Raw genomic sequence first — 26555 nt, 5'->3', positions numbered from 1 at the left:
AGAGACGTTGTTAGTCCTTTAACAACCTTGGTGAATTAACAACTTGCTAAGAAGTATAGTCCAATCATGGACAGATCATGATATCACCTTTGTATGTCCACAAGCTCAACTGAACGGCTTAACCACAAAAAGTTATATTTTTGTCTCTGAAAGTGCTAGATCCATGAGGCATTTGTACTTGTGCTGAAAAATCAACCATTAGGACAGTGTGTGCATGATGAACCATAACATGGCTACCACACCTCTTTTCTATTTTAGGTCCTCCTTTACAGGGGGATATGAAATATTCATTTTAAATCCTTTAGCAATCTCAACAAATTGGAGTTAAGATACTCTTGGTTAAGCTAGTCATTTAGATAATATGAATAGATTGAGAGGAAACTCACTTCAAGCAATTACTAACAAAGAATACAAGACTTGGAGTATAATGAATGACATTGAGAATGCTTGAAGGTCATGCTATTATTGCCTTTGTACTTTTGAAAGGCTCTCTACACATAGGCTTAATCATCAAACCTTGCACTTTTGTCTCCAAAAGTGGTAGATCCATGAGGTTCACGAACTTTTGAGTCAAAATCATCTTTTGGATTGAAATGGCATTGAATGCATGATGAAGTACATTGTGGCTTTGTTATTGATCAAATGCTTCAGGGTTGGAAGGTGTGGACATTGCACACATGCTTGCAAACCACAACCTTTAGTCAAGAACCATCCGTTGGACTAAAATGATGAAGCATATGGTGGCTTAGCTTGATTCATTCAAAAGTTTGGGGTTGGAAGGTGTGGATTCATTGCACACATGCTTGCAAATCACATTTCCTCAATTGTTGAATTCACATCAAAATTTGTAACTAGTACTTCTACAAGACTTTGCCTCCTTGAGAAAGATATATGAGGATTGTGGGTGGTTGAGCACACCTTGACAATCCCCCTTAGCACAATATACATGCTCTTTGCTCATTTAAACAGACACATGGCTTACCATAATCCATACAATTCCTCGATGTACATGTCATCCTAGATAAGGGGGGGGCAAGCCTAGTGCTACCATAGTCCTTCTCGAGGGGTTAAGTTTTGTTTACCTCACTCAATCACACACGACTTACCATGGTCTATGCACTTACTTTTTGTGCGTGTGGACCCCCTCAAGAGAAGGCAAGCCATTCTTTTTTGAGCACGAGGGAGTTATGTCCACTTGAGGTACCCAAAACCCCTTTTTGGGATTGGTACAGTACCCTCCATGGATGGTACTAGTGAGATGTCCAAGAAGTTCCCTTAGGGGGGTTGAGACACCTAGGTTGGGTGGGTGGTAGGGTGCACATAGTGAGGACAAGTTGCACTTTAAGGGAGAAAGGAGAGGATAGGCAATATGGGAGAGGGGGAGGCATGCGGGAAAGGGAGAGGTGGGGGAAGGGTGACATGGGTAGAGAGAGAGAGAGAGAGAGAGAGAGAGAGAGAGAGAGAGAGAGAGAGAGAGAGTAGGGTCACAAATCATGTCAGAGGGGTAATATTGTGGCAATCCTCTTCCTTAAGGTCAGCCCATTCGGTGGAGAATGACATGGCTATATATTGGATGAGTGTACTCCGAGCTACCACAATGGTTTGGAGTTCTTAACTTGGGAAAGCTCTGACATCACATGGTGCCATGTGGCCATTTGTAAAATAATTATGTTGGAAATATGTCTCTATTATGAGAGAGAGAGAGAGAGAGAGAGAGAGAGAGAGAGAGAGAGAGAGAGACGTGTGAGCACTTCTATTGTGGTGCCCACTGAAGCCCAAAGGTGGCCATCACTAGGAGAGAGAGAGAGAGAGAGAGAGAGACGTGCGAGCACTTCTATTGTGGTGCCCACTGAAGCCCAAAGGTGGCCATCATTGTCGACTAGGAGAGAGAGAGAGAGAGAGAGACGTGCGAGCACTTCTATTGTGGTGTCCACTGAAGCCCAAAGGTGGCCATCATTGTCGACTAGGGGATGAAGAATGGCAAGGGCCAAAGAGCTACCCCTCACAACAACTGACATCATCTGTGGTTGTCGAGGAGCAAGGACTGTGTTGGGCGAGATGTGGAGGCTAATGTAGCGCCCTGGGGGTGCCATGGCACACGAGCATGCTCTGTGGGTGGACACTGAAAGAGAAGAGAGAGAAGAAGGCAGTGCAATAAAAAAGGAGGGTAGTGCAAGCTAGGAGACAGAGGGAGGGAAAGAGGGTTGAACTTGACCCAGGAGGCGGGGGGGGTTTCCAAATACAAAGAGGAAAGGTAAGATTCACACAAGGTCGGCGTCGTCGTCTTCTTCATATAATCATCAAAAAGCTTTGCTTTTCAAACTTTATATATTGTGTTTTTGGGATCTGCTGTATGTTTGCTGTGTAGCTTGAAGCTTTGCTCGCCGCCATAGCCAATCCTCCCTCCCCCTTCCCTAGATCTTGCCCCATGCCCCCTTCTTAGTCCCCCCCATGGAGCTCCCCGCCGACATTGCTCCCCCTTTGCCCCCTTTTCCCCCCCCCCTCGATCCCCCTCCCTCCTCTAACGGATCCATCCCTCTCCATGATTCCCCTCCTTTCGAGCACACCCTCGATGACTCGATCCATCACCCCTTGCTCCATCTCGCCGTCGATGACAACGCGGAAGCTCCGGCCGACATTGGATCACCCTCCCTGGATGCGCCTGCAGGTCAGATTTTGGACGGCATTAGCGAGAATGACGCTCCACTGCTCGAGCCTGGTTCGGCCAGCGCTTCTTTTGTAGATACATTGCAAGGGGAGACGGCCGTTCCTGTGATTTCGGATGAAGGCGTCGTAGTAAGCGACGGAGCTGGCGTCAACGGTGTGGAAGCGGACGATTCCGGACATATCACCAGGATAGAAAGGTCTGACGATGGATGGACAAACGGTGTGGATTCTTCTGCCGAAGGGAGTGCCTCCGGCTGGTTAGCTGCCGACAATCATGTGGCACTTGGTGCTGCTGCCGACAATCATATGGCACTTGGTACCGCAGAATTACCTGTCCATAGAGTTGTACCCATATCCAGACGACATACATTTTTCATAGTCAAAATGCCAAGAACCGTGGATAGCAAGTTAAGGAACAAGATTAGATTGGCTGAGCTGCAGCTAGAGGAGGCGTGCAAGAACAGGGACTTCATACGAGCTGCCTTACAGTTGAAAAGGGTGAGTTTCTGCATTTTGATCGACTTCGGCAAGCGCTCCGCAGACATGCCAATTTATATTAGTATGTCATGTATGTTTTTGAATCTTTATGCTTAAAAGGTGACGTCGAGGTTTTGTGGGATTGCGAAGGTTAGTAAGACGGAACTTGTTGACAAGTTGAAGATCGTGCGAGATAAAGAGAGGGCTTGCAAAGAGGCAACCCAGAAGAAGCTGATGGAGTTAGATCCTCTTCAGGCAGCTCTGAACAAGTTTAAGGTCGCACACAACACAACGAGAGGAGATGTTTGTTCCTCGGAAGAAGAATTGAACGACAGGGCAAGCAATCTATCTAATCTCTTTTCTATTTATAATTGGAATAGAAAAGCAATACCATGACCGCTGGCAAGATCTATTTGGTCTCTGGTTCCGATCCAAATCTCCCCGTAATGTTATTGGGAAACATATATTCATTAGGATTGATTTTGCATGCTACAGATTGCCTACTTGCAGCACCGAATTCAGCATGAGAGCATTCCTTTAAAAGAGGAAAAACAGTTGATAAGGGAGATCAAGCATTTTGAATCTACCCGCAGCCAAATTATCGCAAATGTAGCTGCACAGACAGAGTTAATCGAGACCCTCGGTTCTAAAGAGGACATTCAGGGGCAATGTTCGGTGAGTAGCCTGAAAGGTCTTGTCAAATGTACGAGCTTTGAGAATTTTGTTAACACGAGATTGTTTGTGCCTTTCAGATACTATATCAAGAATTGAATATTTTGAGACATCAGCAAGCTCAGGCACGAGCTGAGTGTGAGCCCGTGGAAAGGGGTTGTCAGGATATGAACGTGACGATGGATGATCTTGTCAAGCAGTTGGAACATGCCAAGCACATTCAGCATGAAGCTTTTGTTGCATGTAAAGACCTGAAGAAGTTGCAGGGCGAACAGGTGTCTAATTTTATTTTTGACTCTACCCTTCCGATATCAGAGTACAAAAAGTGGGAGGACCTGAAAAGATGAGGTTGAAAAATCTAATTTATGAATATTCAGAAGTAGTAAAAAGTGCAGGATCCAAAATTCCAATAGACCCCTTTCAGTTATGAAGCTGTCTTGATTCATCTCTTTCTTTAATGCTGATGTGTCAAATACCAGACCTTACGTATACCTCAGTGAGGCCCTTGGCCTCTTTATGATCATCTAAGGGAGCATTGACGGTAGGAATAACAGGCTTAAACCATCCTCTGCCTCCACGAGTAACACAGGTAGCAACATTGGCTATGTGTATAAGCTCCCGGATCTGCCATTGAATCTTTTTTGACCCTCGTCTTCCTAATGAACATATTGATCCAACTCTCTCTCACATGCCAGCCTATTGTGCAGACCTGAGAACATGTCTCAAAATTGTTGTAGCAGAATGGGCGTCTCAATTGGACTTCCCTGCATGTCTACTTTGACCACTGTTGTGCCTGCATCTGCATCATGGCTGGCAGATGGAGTCAATCTTAGAAAGACTATGCATGTATCTTCAACACCATGTCATCGATAGAGAGTCGCTTGCTGTAGTCCTGCAGCAGAAGATGTCCCAGGGTCCACACAATGCATCATAAACAAACCTTACTCCACCTTGTGCACACAATTGTTACTGAGGTAAATCACAGACACAGACTTAGAACATGCACATGGAGTAGAACTGCGAAAACATGTAGTGTAGAAAGCTCCAAAAATAGGCAAGTCCTGATTCGAAATGGTATGCTCAACTACCACCTTCCAGCAGCTTGGATGTTGCCTAGATGTGGGCTGTAAGCACTGCCGTGCCCACGTCCATAGAACACCCACATAACATATGTCAGTCTACGGAGCTTCAGTAGGCCGCAAAGTGCTGCTCCAAGTGCTCTCCTTACTGCACTTCTCCCTTGTGGAGTTCTGCAAATTGAAGCACAACTGAATGGATCCCTAGACCTCCCTGCTTCTCTTTTAGAGCAATCACTGGCATCCAACTTGTGTTCTTGGATAAAAAGGATATCAATAGCACCTCCAGTGACACCTGGGTGAAGCTGATTCCAAATCAGCTGCCTACGGCGACAGTGTGGAACTCCGCCTAGGCCCTGTATGTTCCAGCTGACTATCCTCATTGACAGGAGGATGCTGGATGGAAAGGCTTACCCGACCTAGTAGAGGAGACCAGCTTCCCCTGGGCCAAAACACTCCTGCTAAGGGCAGGAAACTCAACAGGTAAAAGGATCCCCACACCTGCTGATGGCTGGCCAGATTCATGCCTTGCCAGGCCAATCCTGCTTCTGGCCCAACCCGTACTGACCAACCATACAGGTATGCAGCCGACCTGTGTGCTGCAGTCTACTGCCAACTGCTGTAAGTGAGCTCGACCTGCCTGTGCGTACAGCCGACCAGCAGCCTCAACCTCAATTGATCCATGGAAGCCCTCATTGCTGCCTTGTAGAGGCCCTTCTGCCCACCACTTTGGGCCTGGCAATAACCCTTTGTAGGCCTCTAGATGCTGCCCACATGGCAGCCACCATTGTAGCCCATGCCTATTTTTCTTTTCTCTGAGCCTAGCCCCCGTGGTCTGTTCTTTCTCAGCCCATGTGGGCCCCCTGAGATCCCTATGCTTGCTACAGGTCAACTCCATGTCCTCACACAGGGGCTCACAGGTGGGGAGATGACTCCTAATTCCCAACACCCCTCTCACCGAGCCATGGAGAAGCTCTCGGGAACAAGTGGAAGACATCCTTGATCTTCGGTCCTTGAACCTGCAGGTCGCGTTCCTCCAAGCCGAGCTCTGCACAGGTAAACCGTCTTGGAACACAGCTACCATCTGAGTAGCACCAACCGTCCATGGTACCACTCTCCTTGATCATGAACATGGCAGCAACCTCGAGCTATATATGTAAATCCATCAAGTTCATCCAGCTGCCCCCTTTTAAGACAAGGGCTGCTTGGTTCGTTACTTTAGGGTCTAGAAATGACCATGGGAGCCCGTGTTTACTGCCTTCTTTGCAGGCCCTTCGCCCACCTCCTTGGGCCTGGCAACAGCCCTTTAGATGCTGCTCATGTGGCAGCCTATCTTGCTGCTCACATGGCAGCCACCAGAGTACCAGTGCCTATCTTTATTATCTCTCAGTCCAGCCTCCGTGGCCTGTTCTTTTTCCCACATGGCCACCCTGAGATTTCCATGGTTGCTACAGTGCAACCTCTCCCATGTCCTTCAAATGGGGGCTCTCAGATCAGGAGGTGACTCCTTATTCCGGACAGTCACCTGTACCTCCGATGGTGCTGCTGCAGAAGTGGAGGTTCTTCTGTGGGGCTCTACTTGGCGTGGAGCCGCCTCGTCCTCCATGCTGGGTTGGGATGCTCATGGTTCACGACCAGTTCTGATTTTTCTTAAATGTGACCTCCCCTGCCATGAAAGTTCCTTAGGAGGTCACTTCATTCCCCTTAAAAAACTACTCTGTTATTGGTTGCTCATCAATTTTCTGATGTTACGGAAGTTGAGAAGCATCTAGGAAAGGAGGCAATGGCCAAGAGGGGGTGGAAGGGAGAGGAAGATGAGAGGGAGCCATTGTCATTGATGACATTCCCTTAAGACACACAATTAGATCCAGGTGCACCCGGTGACTTTCTGCATTTTGAGATGATGAAAACCAGTCTTTCTTACCTGGCATTTACCTAGTAGTTCTCATTTTGTTTATTTCTTATTTTGTTTGCTTCAATTTAAAATGCACTCCAAAGTTGAAGTTACTTTGCCAATACATACATATCTAATGTGCTTGTGTGCACGGAAACACGTGTCTGCTTGTGCATCTGTACTGTGCTTGGTGGATTTAAATCTGTATCCTCTGTTGAACCACGCTTATGCAAGTATAGGGAAGCTGACACATTTACAATGGATTTTCTGTCTTGAAATGCTAATGCATACATTCTGAGAAATTATCACCATTCTGAGAAATTATCACAGGCATAAGGAGAAATTTTCTTTCTTCAGCAGTATTTGTTCCAATTATGCTAGTCTTGACCCTTGGTTGCTTGTGTATTCGAGTTCACTCCTGTCTGGTTGATGATGCAGAATTATGAGTTTTACAAGAACAAGGAGGACATCCGGAAAGCCAGAGAGTTGGCTTCAACTAAGCGTTTGGAGGACTTGGAAGCCCTTTGCCGTGAACAGGTATCTATAGTCCTCTATGCCCACGCGTGTTTTGCTTGTTTGTTTGGCTTGCTCCTGTTTGTGGAGCATGGCCCCGTGACTAAACATTAGATAGTAGTGATTTCCTATGTTATTAGCTTCGTACTGCAATGGATGTGTCTCCCCTTTGCATGCTGGTTTTTGTGTAAGCTTCAGAATGTTGGTCAGTCCATGCACTTGCATATTGCACTCATATGATCACATGTGACTTGCATTACAAACAATCTTGTTGGTTTGGTCTCAAAGCATGTGAAGTTTAAAGTGAACACACACACACCCACACACACATCCTTTTTTTTTTTTTTTTTGGTGAGAATACACCCACACCCACACAAACACACACACATACATATGTATATGTGTGTGTGTACATACATACATACATGCATGTATGTATGTATGTACATATATATATATATATATATATATATATATATATACACACACCTAGATGAATCCAGGAACATTCCCAAACTCATCCTCTAAAAACACAACATAGTGCAGTTTCAATCTCACAAGAGTCACTCATAAGATTGAAAACCATAAACTCCATCATGCATAGTAGGGACTAGCTACTATGACATCCCCACTGACGTCATCAGCGCCCAACAGTAGGTGTAGACCATAGTATAAAAGTATGTTCTCACACATACAAATCCACACACCCACACATACTTGAGCACCCATTTATACAAAGTCTTCGTACTTGAGCACCCATTTATACCTAGATGAATCCAGGAACATTCCCAAACTCATCCTCTAAAAACACAACATAGTGCAGTTTCAATCTCACAAGAGTCACTCATAAGATTGAAAACCATAAACTCCATCATGCATAGTAGGGACTAGCTACTATGACATCCCCACTGACGTCATCAGCGCCCAACAGTGGGTGTAGACCATAGTATAAAAGTATGTTCTCACACATACAAATCCACACACCCACACATACTTGAGCACCCATTTATACAAAGTCTTCATACTGAGTTTCTATCGGCACTCCGGATGTGAAGGACAAACTCAGCCATGATGAAGGCTAGCACTAAAGGAGAAGGCTAATCAAAAAGTAGTACAAATCTCTTCATTCAAGCTTCAACTGCTTGTGAAGTCTAAACGATTTCATTTTAGTCTCTCCTAAACGAGCATCTAAATCTAAACTAGCTGATAGGGCAACGCACCATTTAAGATAGAAAGAAATATCGCAATACCAGCAGGCCGCAACTTGCACGAAAACTTCGCAAGGTGAAATTTGCATGTCCGCTAATACGGCAGAAGCATATACCTAGATGAATCCAGGAACATTCCCAAACTCATCCTCTAAAAACACAACATAGTGCAGTTTCAATCTCACAAGAGTCACTCATAAGATTGAAAACCATAAACTCCATCACGCATAGCAGGGACTAGCTACTATGACATCCCCACTGACGTCATCAGCGCCTAACAGTGGGTGTAGACCATAGTATAAAAGTATGCTCTCACACATACAAATCCACACACCCACACATACTTGAGCACCCATTTATACAAAGTCTTACATATATATATGTTTGTATACATATATGTATGTATGTATGTATATACACACACACACACACATATATGTGTGTGTGTACATACATATATGTATACAAACATAAGTATAATATAAATATAAATATGTATGTATGTATGTATGTAAATACATACATATATATATATGTGTGTGTGTGTGTGTATACATACATACATATATATATACAAACATATATATACATACATATATGTATATAAATATATACATACATATATGTAAATAAATAAATAAATAAACAAATAAATAAATATGTATGTATGTATGTATGTATATAAATATATATATATATATATATAAATATAAATATAAATACATATATATATATATATGTACATACATACATACATATATATATATATATGTATTTACATATGTAAATACATATTATATATATATATATATATGTATCTACATATGTAAATACATATTATAAATAAATAAATAAATAAATAAATATATATGTAAATACATATATTATATATATATATGTATGTATTTACATATGTAAATTCATATATATACATATATATATATATCTGTAAATACATATATGTATATGTATACATACATATAAATACATATATATATATGTGTGTGTTTGTGTGTGTGTGTGTGTGTGTGTATTATTTCGTGTGTGTGTGAGAGAGAGCTTGGAGAGGAGATCAGGTTAAGAGACAGAGCTCCGTACAGCTCCTTCTGCCCGTACAGGTACCGTACGTCAGTACGGACAGACCGTACGCTCAGTCTGCTCACCCCTGCGCAACTTGTGTAATCCTGTTTCAAACTCTTCGTGTGTGCGTCGACATCGTTCTCTCTTCCGAAGCCTTTTTTTGTGCCTCCGTACACTTTTGTCATCTCCGTACCGTTTCAGCTCGCCTGCCTTCTGTCAGCATCCCTGTTTTCGCTAGGAACCCTGTGCAGTTTTTTGTCCGTACATTTGTACGGTCGTCATACGACGTCCGTACGTTTGTACGATTCCGTACCAGCTCGATCTTCCCGTACAGTTAGACTCCCCCCCGTGCAGCCCGTATCTATACAGCACAGCTCATCATCGTCCGTACAGTTTTGGTACCTCTTGCTGTACGGTTTTTGGGGTTTTTCTGCTCCGGTGTCTTCCCTAGCAGTCCTGTGTCTTCTGCCAAAATCTCACTTATCCCTCTGCTCTCTCCTTACCAGTTATACTCTCCTTATCCTCTCTTTTACTTTCTTTGGGACTGGTTTTTTTGGCTTTCACTACCCTTTTACAGGTATTTCATTCTCAAGCTCCCTTTTTTACAACGTCATGGCAAGTATTCACATGAAAAAACGTTTCAAAAGGAGCGCTCGGCTCCCTGCAAGAAGCAAAAGCAGGTTGAGGGTCAGCATGACCCGATGCATGATACTCTTGAGGCTCAACTGGTATATGATGTAATACATGAAGGATTTGCAGATACGAGAAAAGAGTGGAAAGACTCGGTTCCTTCAGTTGGCCTCATGGTTGAGGTCGATGAAATTGTGGATCCAGTCAGAGAATATGCCAAGAATGCAGTCATATTATTCTTTCCAGGCCGGATGCCACCTGCTGCAGAGATAGGCAACTGGCTGACACGCACATTGGCTGGCTCTTTTGTTCGTAAAGTGCACTATGCAGCCAGGGGCTTTTTTGAGGTTATCATGGTGGATGAGATCCACAGACAAATGCTTTTGGAACATTCACCTCTCTTTTTTGGGCAGCAAACGGTGCATGTCTTGCCATGGTCTCCCACAAGGGACTTTCAGGCTTTAATCCGACACAGATGCCCAGTTTGGGTTGAAGTTGTTGATTTCCCCCAATGTATGGCCTCACTTTTGCCTAAAATTGCAACATCTTTAGGTAAAGTGGTCTGCCCACCACGGCCAAATGGCAACTCAAACAGATTTTGTATTCTCTGGGATACTGATAATCCCACACCGGACTCTTATTCAGTCACGGTGAATAATGTAAACATGGGAAGTGCTTTCTATAAACTCAAATGGGGTTTATTTGCAGGGGCTTGTTTTGAATGCAAAAAGTTTGGACACATGGCTTCACAGTGTCCAATGAATCAACATAAAATGCCTCATGTCACCTTGCCAGTTCACATGTCTACTAAAGATGCTCCTACTCCAGTTGCCAACAAAAATAAAGGCGGTAGACAGCCTTCTGGGAGTTAGGATAAAGGCAAAGCTCCGGTGGCTCCCAATGGGAATCTCACCTCACATTCACCTCCTGCTATTCAATCCTCGACCAAAGGAAAGCAACCTTCAACTGATGGCTGGCAAAGCCAAAGAAAAGTTATTTCTGCTCGAAGAATTCCACCCCCCCGTACTTGGAATGGTGCATCTTCTAGCGGAAATACCCCAGAGATAAATTCAGGAATTGGGATTACATGGGCTGCAGTAACAGCCAGCAGAACACTCTTCCCTGAAGAAGAGGTTGCTGCTTTGTTGTCTACTTCTCAGGCGGCTACTTCTTCTCAGGGGCGAGGCCTCGACCCTGAGATAGAAATGCAAGGCTGACCGCATAAATTTTGCTGCTGTACATAGTTGTTACATTACTATAAATACCTGTATATATGATTGCTTACATCAAATGTTTTACACTTAATGTTCAGGGCATGTGTGATAGTAGAAAATGGAAATCTGTGTGGCTGTACATCAACAGATTTCAGCCTGACATAGTGGCATTACAAGAGCACAACCAACATATTTATGCAGGCAAGACAGGACACTACTGTGGATATGATATTTTCTATGCTGGGGAGCACTCTTTCTCAGGGGTTGTCCTTCTGAGCAAACATGAGCTTCAACCAGTCATTGCATTAAATGACAACAAAGGCATATGGCTTGTTCTCCAATGCATTATTAGAGGAGAGGTGTTTGAATTTGCTTCAGTTTATGCACCTCAGTTCTCTAGAGAAAGAACTGCAATTTGGGATGCCATGCAACAATATCCGTGGAGATATCATGCCTACATATGTGGGGATTTCAATAATGCTCCACAACAGGGAGACAACACCTCCAGACATGACCATATGTTATCTCCTGAAAGGCATGCATGGTCTCAACTACTTTTGCATTTGGATCTGGTTGACCTTTGGAAGGAATTGCAGCCTTTGTCACCGGGCTACACTTTTCAACATAATGCTCTTTCAGCTTATCAGGCACGTCTGGATTGATGGTATAGTGTCACTCCCCAACAAAGTGGGGATTTCACATGCAAAATGTGGATTGACTATGCCTTTGTGCATTCAGAGCATGCACCGCTATGGCTGCGGTTATCTTTTTATCATATGCCAGATGATAGATTGCCACAAAGGAGACATCTAATCATAAACAATAGTTATTTGCAACATGCTGATTTCAAGGCAATGGTTACTGAAGCAGCTCATTGTCTTTCCTCTAGCAGCCATCTTCATGTTGATGGTGCCTGGGATTCTTTTATTTCTAAAATGCTAGTGGTGATTAGAGCTTATGGTAAGTCTTACATGAAGACTCTGAGGGAAACCATTGCTCAAGCCAAATCTACTTGTCAAGACCTCACTGAACTCAATCATCATCGTTCGTTGTCCATGCATGAGCAAACAACACTATGCCAGGCCAGACATTGTCTTAAACTAAATGATCATAGGAAACTGGCAAAATGGGAGACTAGAGCAAGACAAAGAGCTTTCACAGATAAAGGTTGCTCTTCCAAAGAATTTTTCAAAAGTTTACATCAGAGGAGAATCAAAACAGAAATTTGCAGAGTGCTTATGCCCAATGGATCATGGACTACTTCACGGTCACAGCTTGCCTCTGTTTGTGTGCATCATTTCTCTCAGCAATTTGGCTCTGCAGCTCCTCCCTCGCAACAGATTTTGCTTGCACGAAATTTACTGTTGCAACATGTTTCTCCAATCATTTCCCCTACTCAAGCTTTGGAATTGGAGGAACCCTTTATTGAGAGGGAACTGTTAGATGCGATCAAATCATGTGGCAGATGGAAATCCCCAGGATGGGATGGTTTAGCAGTCGAGTTTTTTCTCGCATACTGGCCTATTTTGAAGCATTCATTGCTATATATGGTGAATGTTGCGTGGCAAAATCAGAAAATGCCGGACACATGGAAGAGAGGTCTTGTTAAACTCCTTCCCAAAAAACAAATTTGTGAGTCTTTGGCAGACTGGAGACCTATCACTCTTATGCCCGTAATTTACAAAGTCACTACCAAAATGATTGTTGATCGGCTAAAGGGTTTTTTACATGATGGGTTGCATCCTGCTCAATATGGCTTTGTCCCGCATAGGCATATCACAGAAAACATTGCTAATGCCTACATTGGAATTGAATATGCCAAATACACACAGCAGGATGTTTTGTTATTGCAAGTTGATATTGCCAAAGCCTTTGATACTGTTCAGTGGGATTTTATTTCATCGACTATGCAGGCATTGGGTTTTGGCATAAAAATGCAGCAACTCATCAATTGGCTATATCAAGATAGTGAAGCTGCCTGTATACTTTCAGGAGATATTTCTCCATCCTGGACTCTTGCTTGCTCTGTCAGGCAAGGATGTCCCCTGAGTGCTTAACTGTTTGCCATAGCCACTCATCCACTGCTTCAATATCTGGATCACCTCTTGGACACTGATCAGTTGCACGGTTTGGAGATTCTTAGCAGTCGCAGCATGATTGCTCAAGCATATGCTGATGATTCATTCTTTACTCAAAAAAATACTCGGGCTGATCTGTCCATGATTATGCATGCTCTTTCTACATATGGATTGGCTGCTGGCCTTCGGGTAAATTTTCAGAAATCAAAATTGCTGCCGTTACATGCACAGGAATGGCACAACCTTGTGTGGCCTGGGGAAATTGTCCCCGCTTCTCAATTCATTCGACATCTCTTGGTTATCCTTTAGGCTGGGGACTCACCCGTTCACAACAAACTGATTGGGTGCTAGTAAAGTTAAGGGCAAAACTTGAATATTGGAAGCTTGCAATTTGGCCATTACATGTTCGTCTGCGAATCACACAATCCATTTTGATAGCATACATGCAATTTTATCTGCCTCTCACTATGTTCACTAAGGCAGATCTGGTTTCATTTATGTCAGCTATCATGGAAATTTTTTGGCGTTCAAAACATGGCAAGAAAAGTCTCAGATTACTCTCTATGCATCGTCTCTGTTCTCCAAAGATGCACGGGGGTCTGAACATTCTCAATATTCAAATGGATTTACTTGCTCACAGAGGGAAAATGATGATACAGTTTATGCAAGGAGATCAGCCTTGGGCTTTCATGATCGGCTCTCTCTTATTATATCTTCATACATCTGCCTTTGGGAATTGGCAGCCTACTCAGTGGGATTTTTTATTTGGCTCTATCCAAGGCAAGATCAGAAGCTGCCCTTTTGTCTCTCATCTGCTTCTTGATTGGAAACACATTCTATCCCACTTGGAATGGCATGGCAGGGACTCTCTCTCGGGCAACTCTTTGAGGGTAGAGAATATTTTTTGGTCTAAAGTATTCCACCCTCCTTTGGCCTTACAAGAACCCCGACGTTCTTATTTTCTCTCCTTCAAAGGCATTTCATTTGTGACGGATGTACTTCAGGATGATGGCACAATTTTATTTTTTTCTATGGCTGCTCGCAAATATGGCTTGGGAGCTCATTATCGTCCTTTATGGCATAGAATTTCAGCAATGCTTCAACCGTACTTGCCGGTATCTCATTTGGAACTTTAGAATCGGCTTGAGGATTGGATTTTATGCTCTCCTTCCTTATACGTCCGTCCTTTAAAGCTCTCACATATCACAGTGTCATCACTGTATAAAGTGTTATTACCTCCACCTTGGATTTCCCACAGAGCAAATATTGTTTGGCATATGGATCGTCCAATGAAGTGGTGGAGAAAAAGGCTGCGTCTTCTTTGGCATTACAAAGTCCCTCTTCGACAACAGCTTTTCCTATGGCGAGTTCTCCTTGGCATTTTTCCATCCGGACAGTTACTCGCACACAGACATATTGCTTCAGCTGTTTGTCATAGATGCCAGCACTCTACTGAATCAATGTTTCACATCTTTTGGTCCTGTCCAAATACTTCTGATCTCATTGCTCTCATCAGATAGAGGCTTCGATAGCGATTTCCTACTGTTACTTTTGGTAGATTTTTCTGGTTGTTTGGCTTTCATCCACAGAGACAGGGTTTTGATTTATTTTTTGTATGGGTGCGCTATTGGACCCTATGGACTTTATGGATGGATAGAAATCATAGAGTCTTTGGTGATCCACTATTTTTATTCTTTCTTTTTTTCAAATGATCTCTGCAACAATCATTCTACGATTGCTTTCAGACTCGTTTGATTGATCAGGATGTGTATACAGCTTATACTGAGATCTTTAGTTGAGTAGTAGCTACTTCGTTTTTGAAGTAACTATGAATGTAATTATTCTACAGAAATAAAAGATTTCTTCCCACAAAAAAAAAGTGTGTATATACTATGTACATACATACATACATACATACATGTGTGTGTGTGTGTGTGTGTGTGTATGTGTATGTATACACATATATATGTGTATACATACATACATACATATGTATGTATGATATATACATATACATATACATATACATATATACACACATATACATATACATATACATATATATACATATACATATATATACATATATATTTACATATATATTTACATATATATATATATATATATATATATATATTTACATATATACATATATATTTACATATATACATATATATTTACATATATACATATATATTTACATATATACATATATATTTACATATATACATATATATTTACATATATACATATATATTTACATATATATTTACATATATATATATAGATATATATATAGATATATATTTACATATATATTTACATATATATATATATATAGATATATATATATATATACATACATATATATTTACATATATATACATATATATTTACATATATATATACATATATATACAGATATATATACATATATATATAATATATATATATATATATATATATATATTTACATATATTTACATATATATTTACATATATATATACATATATATACAGATATATTTACATATATATAGAGATATATAGAGATATATATATATTTACATATATATATATATATACATATATATTTATATATATATATATATATACATATATATTTATATATTTACATATATATAGATATATATATATATATATATACATATATATTTACATACATATATATATATTTACATATATGTATATATATACATATATATTTACATACATATATATATATTTACATATATGTATATATATACATATATATTTACATACATATATATATATTTACATATATGTATATATTTACATACATATTTACATATATATATATATATATTTATTTATTTACACATATATTTACATATATATATATATATTTACATATATATATATTTACATATATACATATATATATATTTACATATATACATATATATATATATATTTATATATATATATATATTTATATATATATATATATTTACATATATATATATATATATATATATATATTTATATACATATATATTTACATATATATATATATATATATATGTAAATATATATTTATACATACATATGTATGTATGTATGTATGTGCATATACACATATATATATGTGTATACATATATATATACATACGCCTCCTCCAAGGTGCTGATAGTGTGATTAGGGATAACATAGCACAATTTGTGGGATGTAAGCTTTGTGCATTGACTCTTGGGATGCCAAGACACAATGCACCTGTCGAATTGAAAGCAAAGTGTCCTGAGGGTGTCTTGAAATTCTGGAATGTTGATGTAATTTTTGTTTGACTATGTATAAGAGTACCGAGGCGATTGATGATGGATTTTTCTCAGGTTGAAGGCATTATGACTCGCTGGAGTACCGATGCAAGTTTCAGGGAGAAATACATGAAAAATAATGAACCAAGCACAGTGAAACGCCTCCAGACCTTGGATGGCAGGTCGCTGGGTCCCGATGAGGAACCAGTTTTACTTATGGGGGATGTGGACATTGTGGCTGATTCTGTGATTAAACCTAATGAAGTTGTCTCTGAGATAAGTACTCAGACAAAGCCAAGTGCGGGTGTTGGACGCACAAAGGTTTCCAAGGTACCTGTTAATGAGTCTAAGGTGCCAGCCCAGGTCGCCAAGGCTGTCCTACCAGAAAGGTTGGCAGAAGAGACTGCAGTGTTAGAGACTAAAGAGGGCGAAGCTAGAATTTCTGAAACATCAAAAGTTAAGAATTCTTCATCTTCAGGTGGAACTTCCAGCAGCAAGACAAATCCAGGTCAGGTGGAAGATGCAGCAACCAAGGAAGCTGAAGTTGCTGAGCTTAAAGAGAAGCGTAGGCAGGAGGAAATGGCAAAAGCCAGGGAGGCTGCTGAGAGGAAGAAGAGGCAAGCTGAACGAGCACAAGCTAAAGCATTGCTTAGAGCTCAGAAGGAGGCTGAACGGAGAGAGAAGGTATTTTGGTTGTTCTATTTTAATTCTAACTTTCTCCAGTTAAAGACTGTTTTGCTGTCTATGTTCCGTGTGTTCTGTGTTTTGTGTGTTCTGTCTTTGTGTCATTTTGGACTGTTTGACAACCATAGCTATATTGATGTGCAGGAGAGAGAGAAGAGAGCACGGAAAAAAGCTGCAGCCAACACAACAGATTTGGAGACCACTGAGGCTTCCTCTCGACCAGAACCCAGAGAAATAGCAGCAACTCCACAGGAGCTGCCAAAGGATACATCAGATGCTCTGAAAGGATCATCTCAGCGAAGAAAGCCTCCGGGAAAGAGACCAAAGGTGCCTAGACAGATAACTATAAATTCTCTTCCCAAAAAAGGGATGTGGCCATTCCCTATGTGGGTATGGGTAATGCTTGCTGGGATATTACTGAGTCTTCTTTTAGCTTTGCTAATATTTTTCTAGGAAACCATTGTACATGGTTTCCATGGGGCAATATTTTGTGAGCGCCAAATGAAGGGAAGTCAAGTAACATTGCTTTATGGGAGCAGCGCTTTCTTGATCTAATAGCCTTCTACTTGTCCCAAGTAGAAGTAGCTAAAGAGAGTTTGTAATGTACATAATCGGTGTTGCATTCTTTATCAATGTAGAGGATTGACATTCTTAACGTCAATACTTTTTGGGAAAATTCTTTTATGCTTCAATAAAGCTGACATTGCTGGAGACTCGGCAATTATATTAAATAAAGATACGGAATGTATTCTTGCACTCTGCACTACTTTGTTCAGTGTGCTTTGATGCATCTTTTGTATTTGTTGATGTGGTATCCTTCATGTACAACATGAGGATGCTTTTAAGATAGTCTTGGAGACATTATTTCTGCTTGATAGAAGAGGATGAGTCTTTACAGTAATCGTTTGATAGCCTTTTTTGATAGAATACAATATAAAAGGAGCCAAGATTGTAGAATTAAAAATGGTTTACTTGATTTAGATCAATCTAAGGAGCAATCCCCTTAGATTCTTGTAGCCCTTCCATCTCCATTTAATGAGGCCACTATGGTTTTCAATCATAGTGGTCCATTGATCCCTACTTTTGGTTTTCAAGCATGGTTGTTCAACCCCTTCATAAAGCCTCGTTTAGACTTCACAAGCAGTTGTAGCTTGAATGAAGAGATTTTGGAGTACTTTTTGATTGTAGGCCTTTATATATTTTTGAGTGTTGACAGAAACTCTGTATGAAGACTTTGTATAAATGGATTCTCAAGTATGTATGGGTGTGGATTTGTATGTGAGCATATTTACAGCAGGCAACCTAGCGGGAAGTTTACGCTTGTTGAGCTCTCCTTGAGCCATGTGTTTGATTGTAGGCCTTTGATCTTGGATTGATCTCAAGGGCTACAAACACACTTTCAAATTAGAGTGTGCTTCTTTGATTCTTAAATTTTGGCTAAGTCTTAACCCATGGCTTTGAGACCTTCCATCTCCTCCTTTCATTCCATTAACCTTCCATCTCCTCCTTTCTCCTGAAGGTGACCTTCCATCTCTATTCCATTGATCTTCTATCTCCTCCTTGTCCCTAAAGTTGCCTCTTGTCTTTCCACCTCCTGCCCAAAGCTTGCCTCTTGTCTTTCCACCTCCTTCCCCCTCCAAGCTTCCATGTCTGTATTGAACCCGTGCTTTGCATAGGCAAAGATGCATGACCACCCTCAACCACTTCCCATCTGATGGTGGATCTTTGATTCTTAAATTTTGGCTAAGTCTCAATCCATGGCTTTAAGACCTTCCATCTTCTCCTTTCATTCTATTAACCTTCCATCTCCTCCTTCCCCCCGAAGGTGACCTTCCATCTCCTCCATTCCATTGACCTTCTATCTCCTGCTTGCCCTTAAAGCTGCCTCTTGTCTTTTCACCTCCTCCCCAAAGCTTGCCTCTTGTCTTTCCACCTCCTTTTCCCTCCAAACCTCCACGTTATTATTGAACCCGTGCTTTGCTTGCTTTGCACAGGTCCTTTCATTCCATTAACCTTCCATCTCCTCCTTCCTTCCGAAGGTGAGCTTCCATCTCCTCCATTCCATTGAGAACTTCTATCTCCTCCTTGCCCCTAAAGTTGCCTCTTGTCTTTCCACCTCCTCCCCAAAGCTTGCCTCTTGTCTTTCCACCTCCTCTCCTCTCCAAGCCTCCACGTTTGTACTAAACCCGTGCTTTGCGTGCTTTGCACGGGCAAAGAGGCACGATCATCCTCAACCACTCCCCATCTGAAGGTGGATCTTTGATTCTTAAATTTTGGCTAAGTCTTAACCCACGGCTCTGAGACCTTCCATCTCCTCCTTTCATTCCATTAACCTTCCATCTCCTCCTTCCTCTCGAAGGTGACCTTCCATCTCCTCCATTCCATTGACCTTCTATCTCCTCCTTGTCCCTAAAGCTACCTCTTGTCTTTCCACCTCCTCCCTAAAGCCTCCCTCTTGTCCTTCCACCTCCTCCCCCCTCCAAGCCTCTATCCAAGAACAACTCCTCTGTGACACGTGGCAGGCTCTTCTCCTCCAAGCTCCCACGTGTACTCTCTTTTTTTTTTTGGGTGTTTGTTGTTAATAGGTTAAAGATATGTTTAGTTTTTTTTCGACTTGTCACTCACTTGGCACAAAAAGTGCAAAAGGATTATAAATGCTTCAAGAACGAATATCTTTTGTGCGTAAAAAAGCCATGGACAGCAAGAAAGCCAAATGGAGTTTGTCGTCGCTTTGGGATGAAATTTGTGTATGTAGCTAAAATGAAATAAGATATTGAGGACTTTCTGTCCATGAGCTTAAACAAATTTGCAGAAGCTTTGTAATTCAATCACTCCTTGGTGAAGAACGCGATATATCAGGTTAATAGAAATCACTAAGTAGGTATTCCTAGTTTCGATAGTTCTGCATATTTGTTATAACTTTCTTTTGTTTCTTGAATTCTCAGTCTTTTGTTTCGTAAAGCACATGCTCATAGTCTTGGCGGTTTATCAGGTAGGGGACAATGTGCTGACACATTTGGTCACCACAGTGCAAAGAGTTACCTGTGGATTGTGATGAAGAGTTATGTCTGGATTGAGTTACGTCTAGTTTTGTGGTTCATCCACTCGTCGGGTAATGTGCAAATCTGAAAACATAGCAGCAGGAGCAGCACAACGGATCTTTGGCAAGGGTCCTCTACTCATGGATCAACCGCTCTTGTGGGGTCAACTAATTCCATCTAATCATCATTAGATTCATCTCCTTTCAACTTCTCTTTTGATGAGTCGATGGACTACATCCAAAGCTTTTTCACTCCTCCAGAATAGTTTCATACTTATCAAGCATTTCGGTCACATTACGACATTCACCTCCCAATCGTGTGAAGCAAAAACGTAAAATTTACGACTCCTTGCTTCCAACAAGTCGATGTAATATTACAGTGTGCATTGTGAAGCAAAAACATAAAATTTACGAACAAATCGATGCAATATTAACAAAAAGAAGGCGTAGGCAGTAGAGATGGCACAGTGTGGTTGGCTCGACGAAAGTGGAAAGTGGAGGCATAGATGAGTTAGTTAGCAAAAGGCAAGAAATTCGAAAAGCTCAAAGGTCGATTGCCTTGGAATGTGAACAATCAGCGCTACGTGCAGCATTCGACCATACACAAAGAACAACGAAGGGGTGAGGACGATGACACTAGTTTGATTGCCGATGAGGCACTCAGCGATGCCTCGCAATGCGGACTTGGAGGACATTGTCGAAGTTGGGGTGGGACTTTTGGATGACGTCATCGCAGCTACAAACGATTGATTTCGATAGTTATCCTCTCAGCAAGGTGATGCGGCGAACTTGGCATTGCAGTCACAAATAGATGCAAGGGATAAGGGAAATGGGAATTTATGTTTAGGTTGCCTTGTGTGCTGATTTTCACTTGTTACGGCAGACAACCTAGGGGGAAGTTTGAGTTTTTTGAGCTCTCCTTGAGCCACTTGTCACAATTGTGGGCATTGATTTCAAGAAAATCTAACAATGTGAAACATCCTAGGGGGAAGTTTGAGTTTTTGAGCTCTCCTTGAGCCACTTGTCACAATCATGGGCATTGATTTCAAGAAAATCTAATGGTGTGAAAAGCAAGGTGCAAAAGCATAGTTAAGCTTTTTATCAAAAGGATGGGAGAAAAGCATAGAAGTGCTTTTGTCATAAATCTATATAATTAGTAAAAGCACATGATTGTTAGCATTGTCTGTATTTTCAAGCAATAGTGGAGAGCTCTAGCTGCTTGCAATGTCTTCAACTAAAGTTCTGAGGCAAGATTCTCTTCCAATCGATGTGCGTTCGGTAATTTTTGTTTGTAGATTTGACAATTGAATGATTAGAGCTCTATGGTGATCGATCTATCTATATGTCTATCTCTCTGCGTGTCACGTTAGCTATAGCGGATACACTGCGATGAGTTTGTTGGAAGCCGAGCAAGCTCTAGGTTAAGTAGTTGCAAGCAGCCAAGATGGATTTGTGTTTAAGTAGGTGCTAGCACATAAGCGTAGCAAGGGCCTTGAAAAGTGAAGCCCATCGTCGCATAGCCTTAGCATGTGAAGCTTTGGAGAGTTTCACGATGACCTTATGCTCTACTCTCACAAGCCTAAAAGCTCGACTTATTACAATGTTGGAACTCTCATTTTCTCGAGGATGGAGAGGCGTGTAATGCTAGCTAAGTGGAGAGTGAGAATCTTACGTGCTCTTCCTATAATGATAGTTGTCTCTTTGTGATGTCCAGAGTCTGTTGAATGATTTGAGAATGTTGGAATCATCTCGCTCACGGACACACGCAAATCCTCTCAGGCTCACATTGACAAATTTTTGGGATATTGTCTCTCGACGTTCGACTATGATTATGATTATTGACATTCAGGTAATATGCCCGTTTCTTATCCATTCGTGACGCTAATACTCGATGCGGATAGTCTCGATGTTTACATTCTCAATGTTATCTCGGCACCCATGGAAGGGCCCGTTCCCTTAGATTATAACTCTTTGGGGAAGGAAGCATGCCGCCTCCCATGTGTGGTTATAATAATTATATATTATATATTATAATATAAATATTTTCAATTACTCATCCATTCAAAATTTCTTATTTTTAATCTGAATTCTTACAACATTCCTCTCATTTAATGCAAGTTATCGATGTGAAGGAGTAAGGAAATCCAAGATGGATGCAAGATTGAAGGATGACTACACCTTTATTCATATGGTTGTAGTCAATCTGTAATATTGTATAAATTGCAATGAGGATTACTATTGAAAAGTAAAATGCTAAGATTTGATTATGTTAATCTAGATCGAGTGACATAGATAACAACTGTGTGCCGGTATTGAAGCCTGTAGTCCCACAATTCATAATGTGTGCATGTTCTAACAGGCTATGTTTGTGGATGGATGCAGGTGAGTCAGCATACCTCTCCCTCAGATTTGCATTGAAAAGTCTAAGGCATGAAGATACGGTGTTGGCAACTTCGAAGCATACTCTATAGCAGATTATTTCCAAGTATTGATAGATAAGATTGAACATTCCATTGGAGAGTAGTCGTCAGTATTGTTGTAATTTTTGCAATGTATTGACATGAATGTGAGCGTAAAAATTGACTCCCATTTTAACACTTTTTCAGAAGGATATGGATTTTGCTCACTTATGCAATATTAAGAGCTTGATTAGTAATGGACTACTCTCACTAGGTGTTTGACGAGGGCAATAGTGGATGTTTGCAATTGGTTTACTTTGACATTGGAAAGTGGTCTAGCAGTATAGTAGGATAGATTGTTTGATAGGAAAAACACACACACAAACACACATGAATACTTCCCTAACTATGATTTATTCTTTTATGTACTCGTGTGAAATCTTCCCTTTACACTTTCTTTGTAACCACACGGATTCCAAGAGGAGCCGCCTTAAGAGATGCAAATTTAGGAATATACATACCAAGCCCACTAATCGTCCCATACCTCCTCTAATCCCTCTGAACTCATGCACTCATTCGCTCCTTACTCCACTTGTGACTTAAACTTCACTTATGGCTAAATTATTTTTTTAATTATCTAAGAATCCATATGGTTGTCTATATTCCTAGGTAAAGAGATAACAAGCCTGGGAAAACATGCATTACCTGTCTACCCAAACGTAACTATGATGTTCTAACACCTAGTTTGTTTGGATGGTGGCAGGTAAGTGGATCCCGACCTCGGAACCTGGACTGCCTGAGGATTTGACATCTTTTCTCAATATTATGTTTGTCAAACTCAAAATTTTCTTAACTTTGATTGAAAATTTTGCAAACTCTAGTTGCAGTTTTCAACTTAGATGTCTCAAACATTTTTTCATTATATGTTTCTCTTTTTTAACTTTTTATCCAATTGATGGAATTAATTGTATGTCTCAATTATTGATGGGACTTTTTAATCTAAACACACACACTCTCTCTCTCTCTCTCTCTCTCTCTCTCTACTCTCTCTCTCTTCCTATACTCTCTCTCTCTCTCTCTCTCTCTCTCCCCTTCCATTTTCTTTGACACACACATATGCCAAAATAATTTTTTGCTCCCTAGTAGGATTTACTCAAATTTCCCCTAACAATACTTTTGCTTTGCTTATAGACCTAATTTATTTTGTATTGGATTAATTTTTCCTTGTATATTTATTTTGTCTCTTTAAAATTGGCATATGTAATTATATTGGCTCTTTTTTAATGGTTTCTCTCTCTCTCTCTCTCTCTCTCATTCATTCTCTCTCTCTCTCTCTCTCTCTCTCTCTCTCTCTCTCTCAACCCTCTTTCCTTTGACTATCTAAACTAACCTCCTCCCTTTTTTTCTACACTAACTACTTGTGTAACCAAAAACCCCGTTTCCCCCCCTTTTGTCCCTTTAAAATTCCTTTTTGTATCTTCTAACCCTTGTCACCTAACCCCATTCCCTAACCTAAAACCAACACACCCAACCCTAATTTTTCTAAAACCTCCTCTTGATCTTTGAAAAATTTTCCACCATAATCTTTAGTTTATATTTATATTTATTTTCTCCCCCTAACTCTTTAACCTCGCACCCCTTGCATTATATTACCCCCTATCCTTTACTTTATTCCCCCCCCTAACTCTTTAAGTAACCCTTACATTATTTTACATTATTTTTCTTTGTCTTTTTATGGCACATATTAAATTTTGTTTAATTAATATTTTGGTTTTTCCTTGTGCCTTATTTTTGCAATTAAGCGAATTGATTTTTCATTTTTCTTAATAAATATATTTATAGGCATATTCCACTATTCCCTCCCTCGCTCTCTCCTCAACGACCACCTCTTATTAACTTCAACTCTCACCTAACTCCCCGAACTTATCCACTCCACCCACCATTGCCACCCCTTGGCATTACTAAGCGCCTTGCTATAGATATTCTTCTTGTCTCTTCAAATGTTCTTGCCCTGCCCTTCATGGCCTTACTTCTCCCTTTCATATGGTCTCTCTACTCTCGCTAGAGGTTGCAACTCACAAGCCCGTAGTGCTACGACTCCCTTACGAGAACTTTGTCTCCCACCTTAGCTCAGATAGACCCACAGCTCCCTCTTCATGGTGGTCTCTCAAGTTGACAACTTCTCTACATGGCGGCCTAGAGGATCTTAGCATCGTCATAGTAATTCTACTGGATTATTCCCCCTGCACACGGATTGTTGGCTTACATGGTTTACTTGCCTGCCTAAGTTGAGTGTCGCCCTCTTTCATGCTAAGGCCATACTCCTTCACCTCCAAACACAAGTGCATGGCTCTGTCTCTCCTTCCTTGCTCATGAGCGTACCTCTTATTATGATCCTTTCGTCACACTTTCACTGTTCAAGCTTGGGAGTCTTCTTCACGTCTACAACTCTTGGCTTGTGCTTTCGGCTCAAGCTTGGGAGTCTTCTTCATGTCTACAACTCTTGGCTTGTGCTTTCGGCCTTGGCGTTGCTTCGTGCTTTTCTATGAGTTTAACACTTCTGTTGTTTGCTGTCTTACTTGGTTTTGCCCTTGAGGATTGACTGAGGCCCTATTTTTCCTTTTCTTTATTTACCTGGGTATGGTTTTTTATATTCAAGTGCTTTTATCTACTTTGCTTGCTATTTATTTACTTTCTTTATTCATTGCTTTTTTCATTGTTACATATATATATATATATATAAAAGTGTGGTTAATTATGGATGTGTATGTCACATATCTACTTAATGGTATGATCTTTTAAAATTATGTCTTATTGTCACATGATTGAGGCTCTTGGGTGTGGATAACCCCCTTCATGATTTTTAGTTTTGTGGCCATTAATTCTACATGGTGGCGAATACATCCCTTAGAAATATTTTCACTTTAATTGCTTGGTCATCCCTTGGGATATTTTAAATTAATAACTTTTGTTTTCACAATTATTGCTACCATCCTTTTTCATAATCTTTATATTGTCGTACTTTATTATTTATCACTTTAGAATCTGTAGAGTAGTTTTTGTTCTGTGGTAACAGGAATAACAACCTGGGGTTAACAAGCATTACCTGTCTACCCACTTGAAGCTATGTTGTTCTAACAGCTAGTTTCTCTTGGATGGTGGCAGGCAAGTGGACCCTGACCTTGGAGCCTATACTACCTGACAGATTCGACACTTGTTTACATATTTATGAAACCCTACTAGGGGTTGCCATTTGATATCAAATTCAATTTGAATGCTTCAAGTGTTTATTCTCCATGTGTGAATTATTTCTATTAATGTCTTTAATGTATGCTAGCCTAAATTGATCGTATGGTTCAATTATTGATGGGATTATTAAGTCTAAAAACACACATTGATCTCCCAACTAGCCCTTGGTTGGGGTTGTACCATATAATCATTGTTCAGTTTAGTAATGGCTACTCTTTCCTTTGATTTCTAACTATTTGTTTCTTGTGCGAAAACACTGGATACAATTGTTTATGATCTTGCATTATGCATCTATTTATGGCATTTATTATAAAAAACACTTTTAACACTTATAATACATTTCCATTTTTCTACTCTATACATTTTCTCTCTCTCTC

The 26555-nt window shown here is 40.6% G+C and overlaps 1 protein-coding gene across 1 annotated transcript; it reads left to right on the top strand.

Annotated features, from left to right (window-relative positions):
• The first annotated feature begins 2354 nt into the window (after positions 1 to 2354).
• LOC147905514 (uncharacterized) lies at positions 2355 to 18228 on the top strand. Its single transcript, XM_087373087.1, has 7 exons — positions 2355 to 3165; positions 3295 to 3480; positions 3640 to 3819; positions 3897 to 4091; positions 7225 to 7323; positions 16882 to 17490; positions 17635 to 18228. The coding sequence occupies exons 1-7, from the start codon at positions 2452 to 2454 to the stop codon at positions 17941 to 17943; spliced, it is 2292 nt and encodes a 763-aa protein (XP_087229213.1). The 5' UTR covers positions 2355 to 2451; the 3' UTR covers positions 17944 to 18228.
• Positions 18229 to 26555: the final 8327 nt, after the last annotated feature.

This window comes from Dipteris shenzhenensis, chromosome 1 (assembly GCF_047967505.1).
Source record: "Dipteris shenzhenensis isolate YYH24624 ecotype China chromosome 1, Dip_SZ_1.0, whole genome shotgun sequence".
NCBI classification, from domain to species: Eukaryota; Viridiplantae; Streptophyta; class Polypodiopsida; order Gleicheniales; family Dipteridaceae; genus Dipteris; species Dipteris shenzhenensis.
This window is presented reverse-complemented; position numbering and strand designations above follow the sequence as displayed.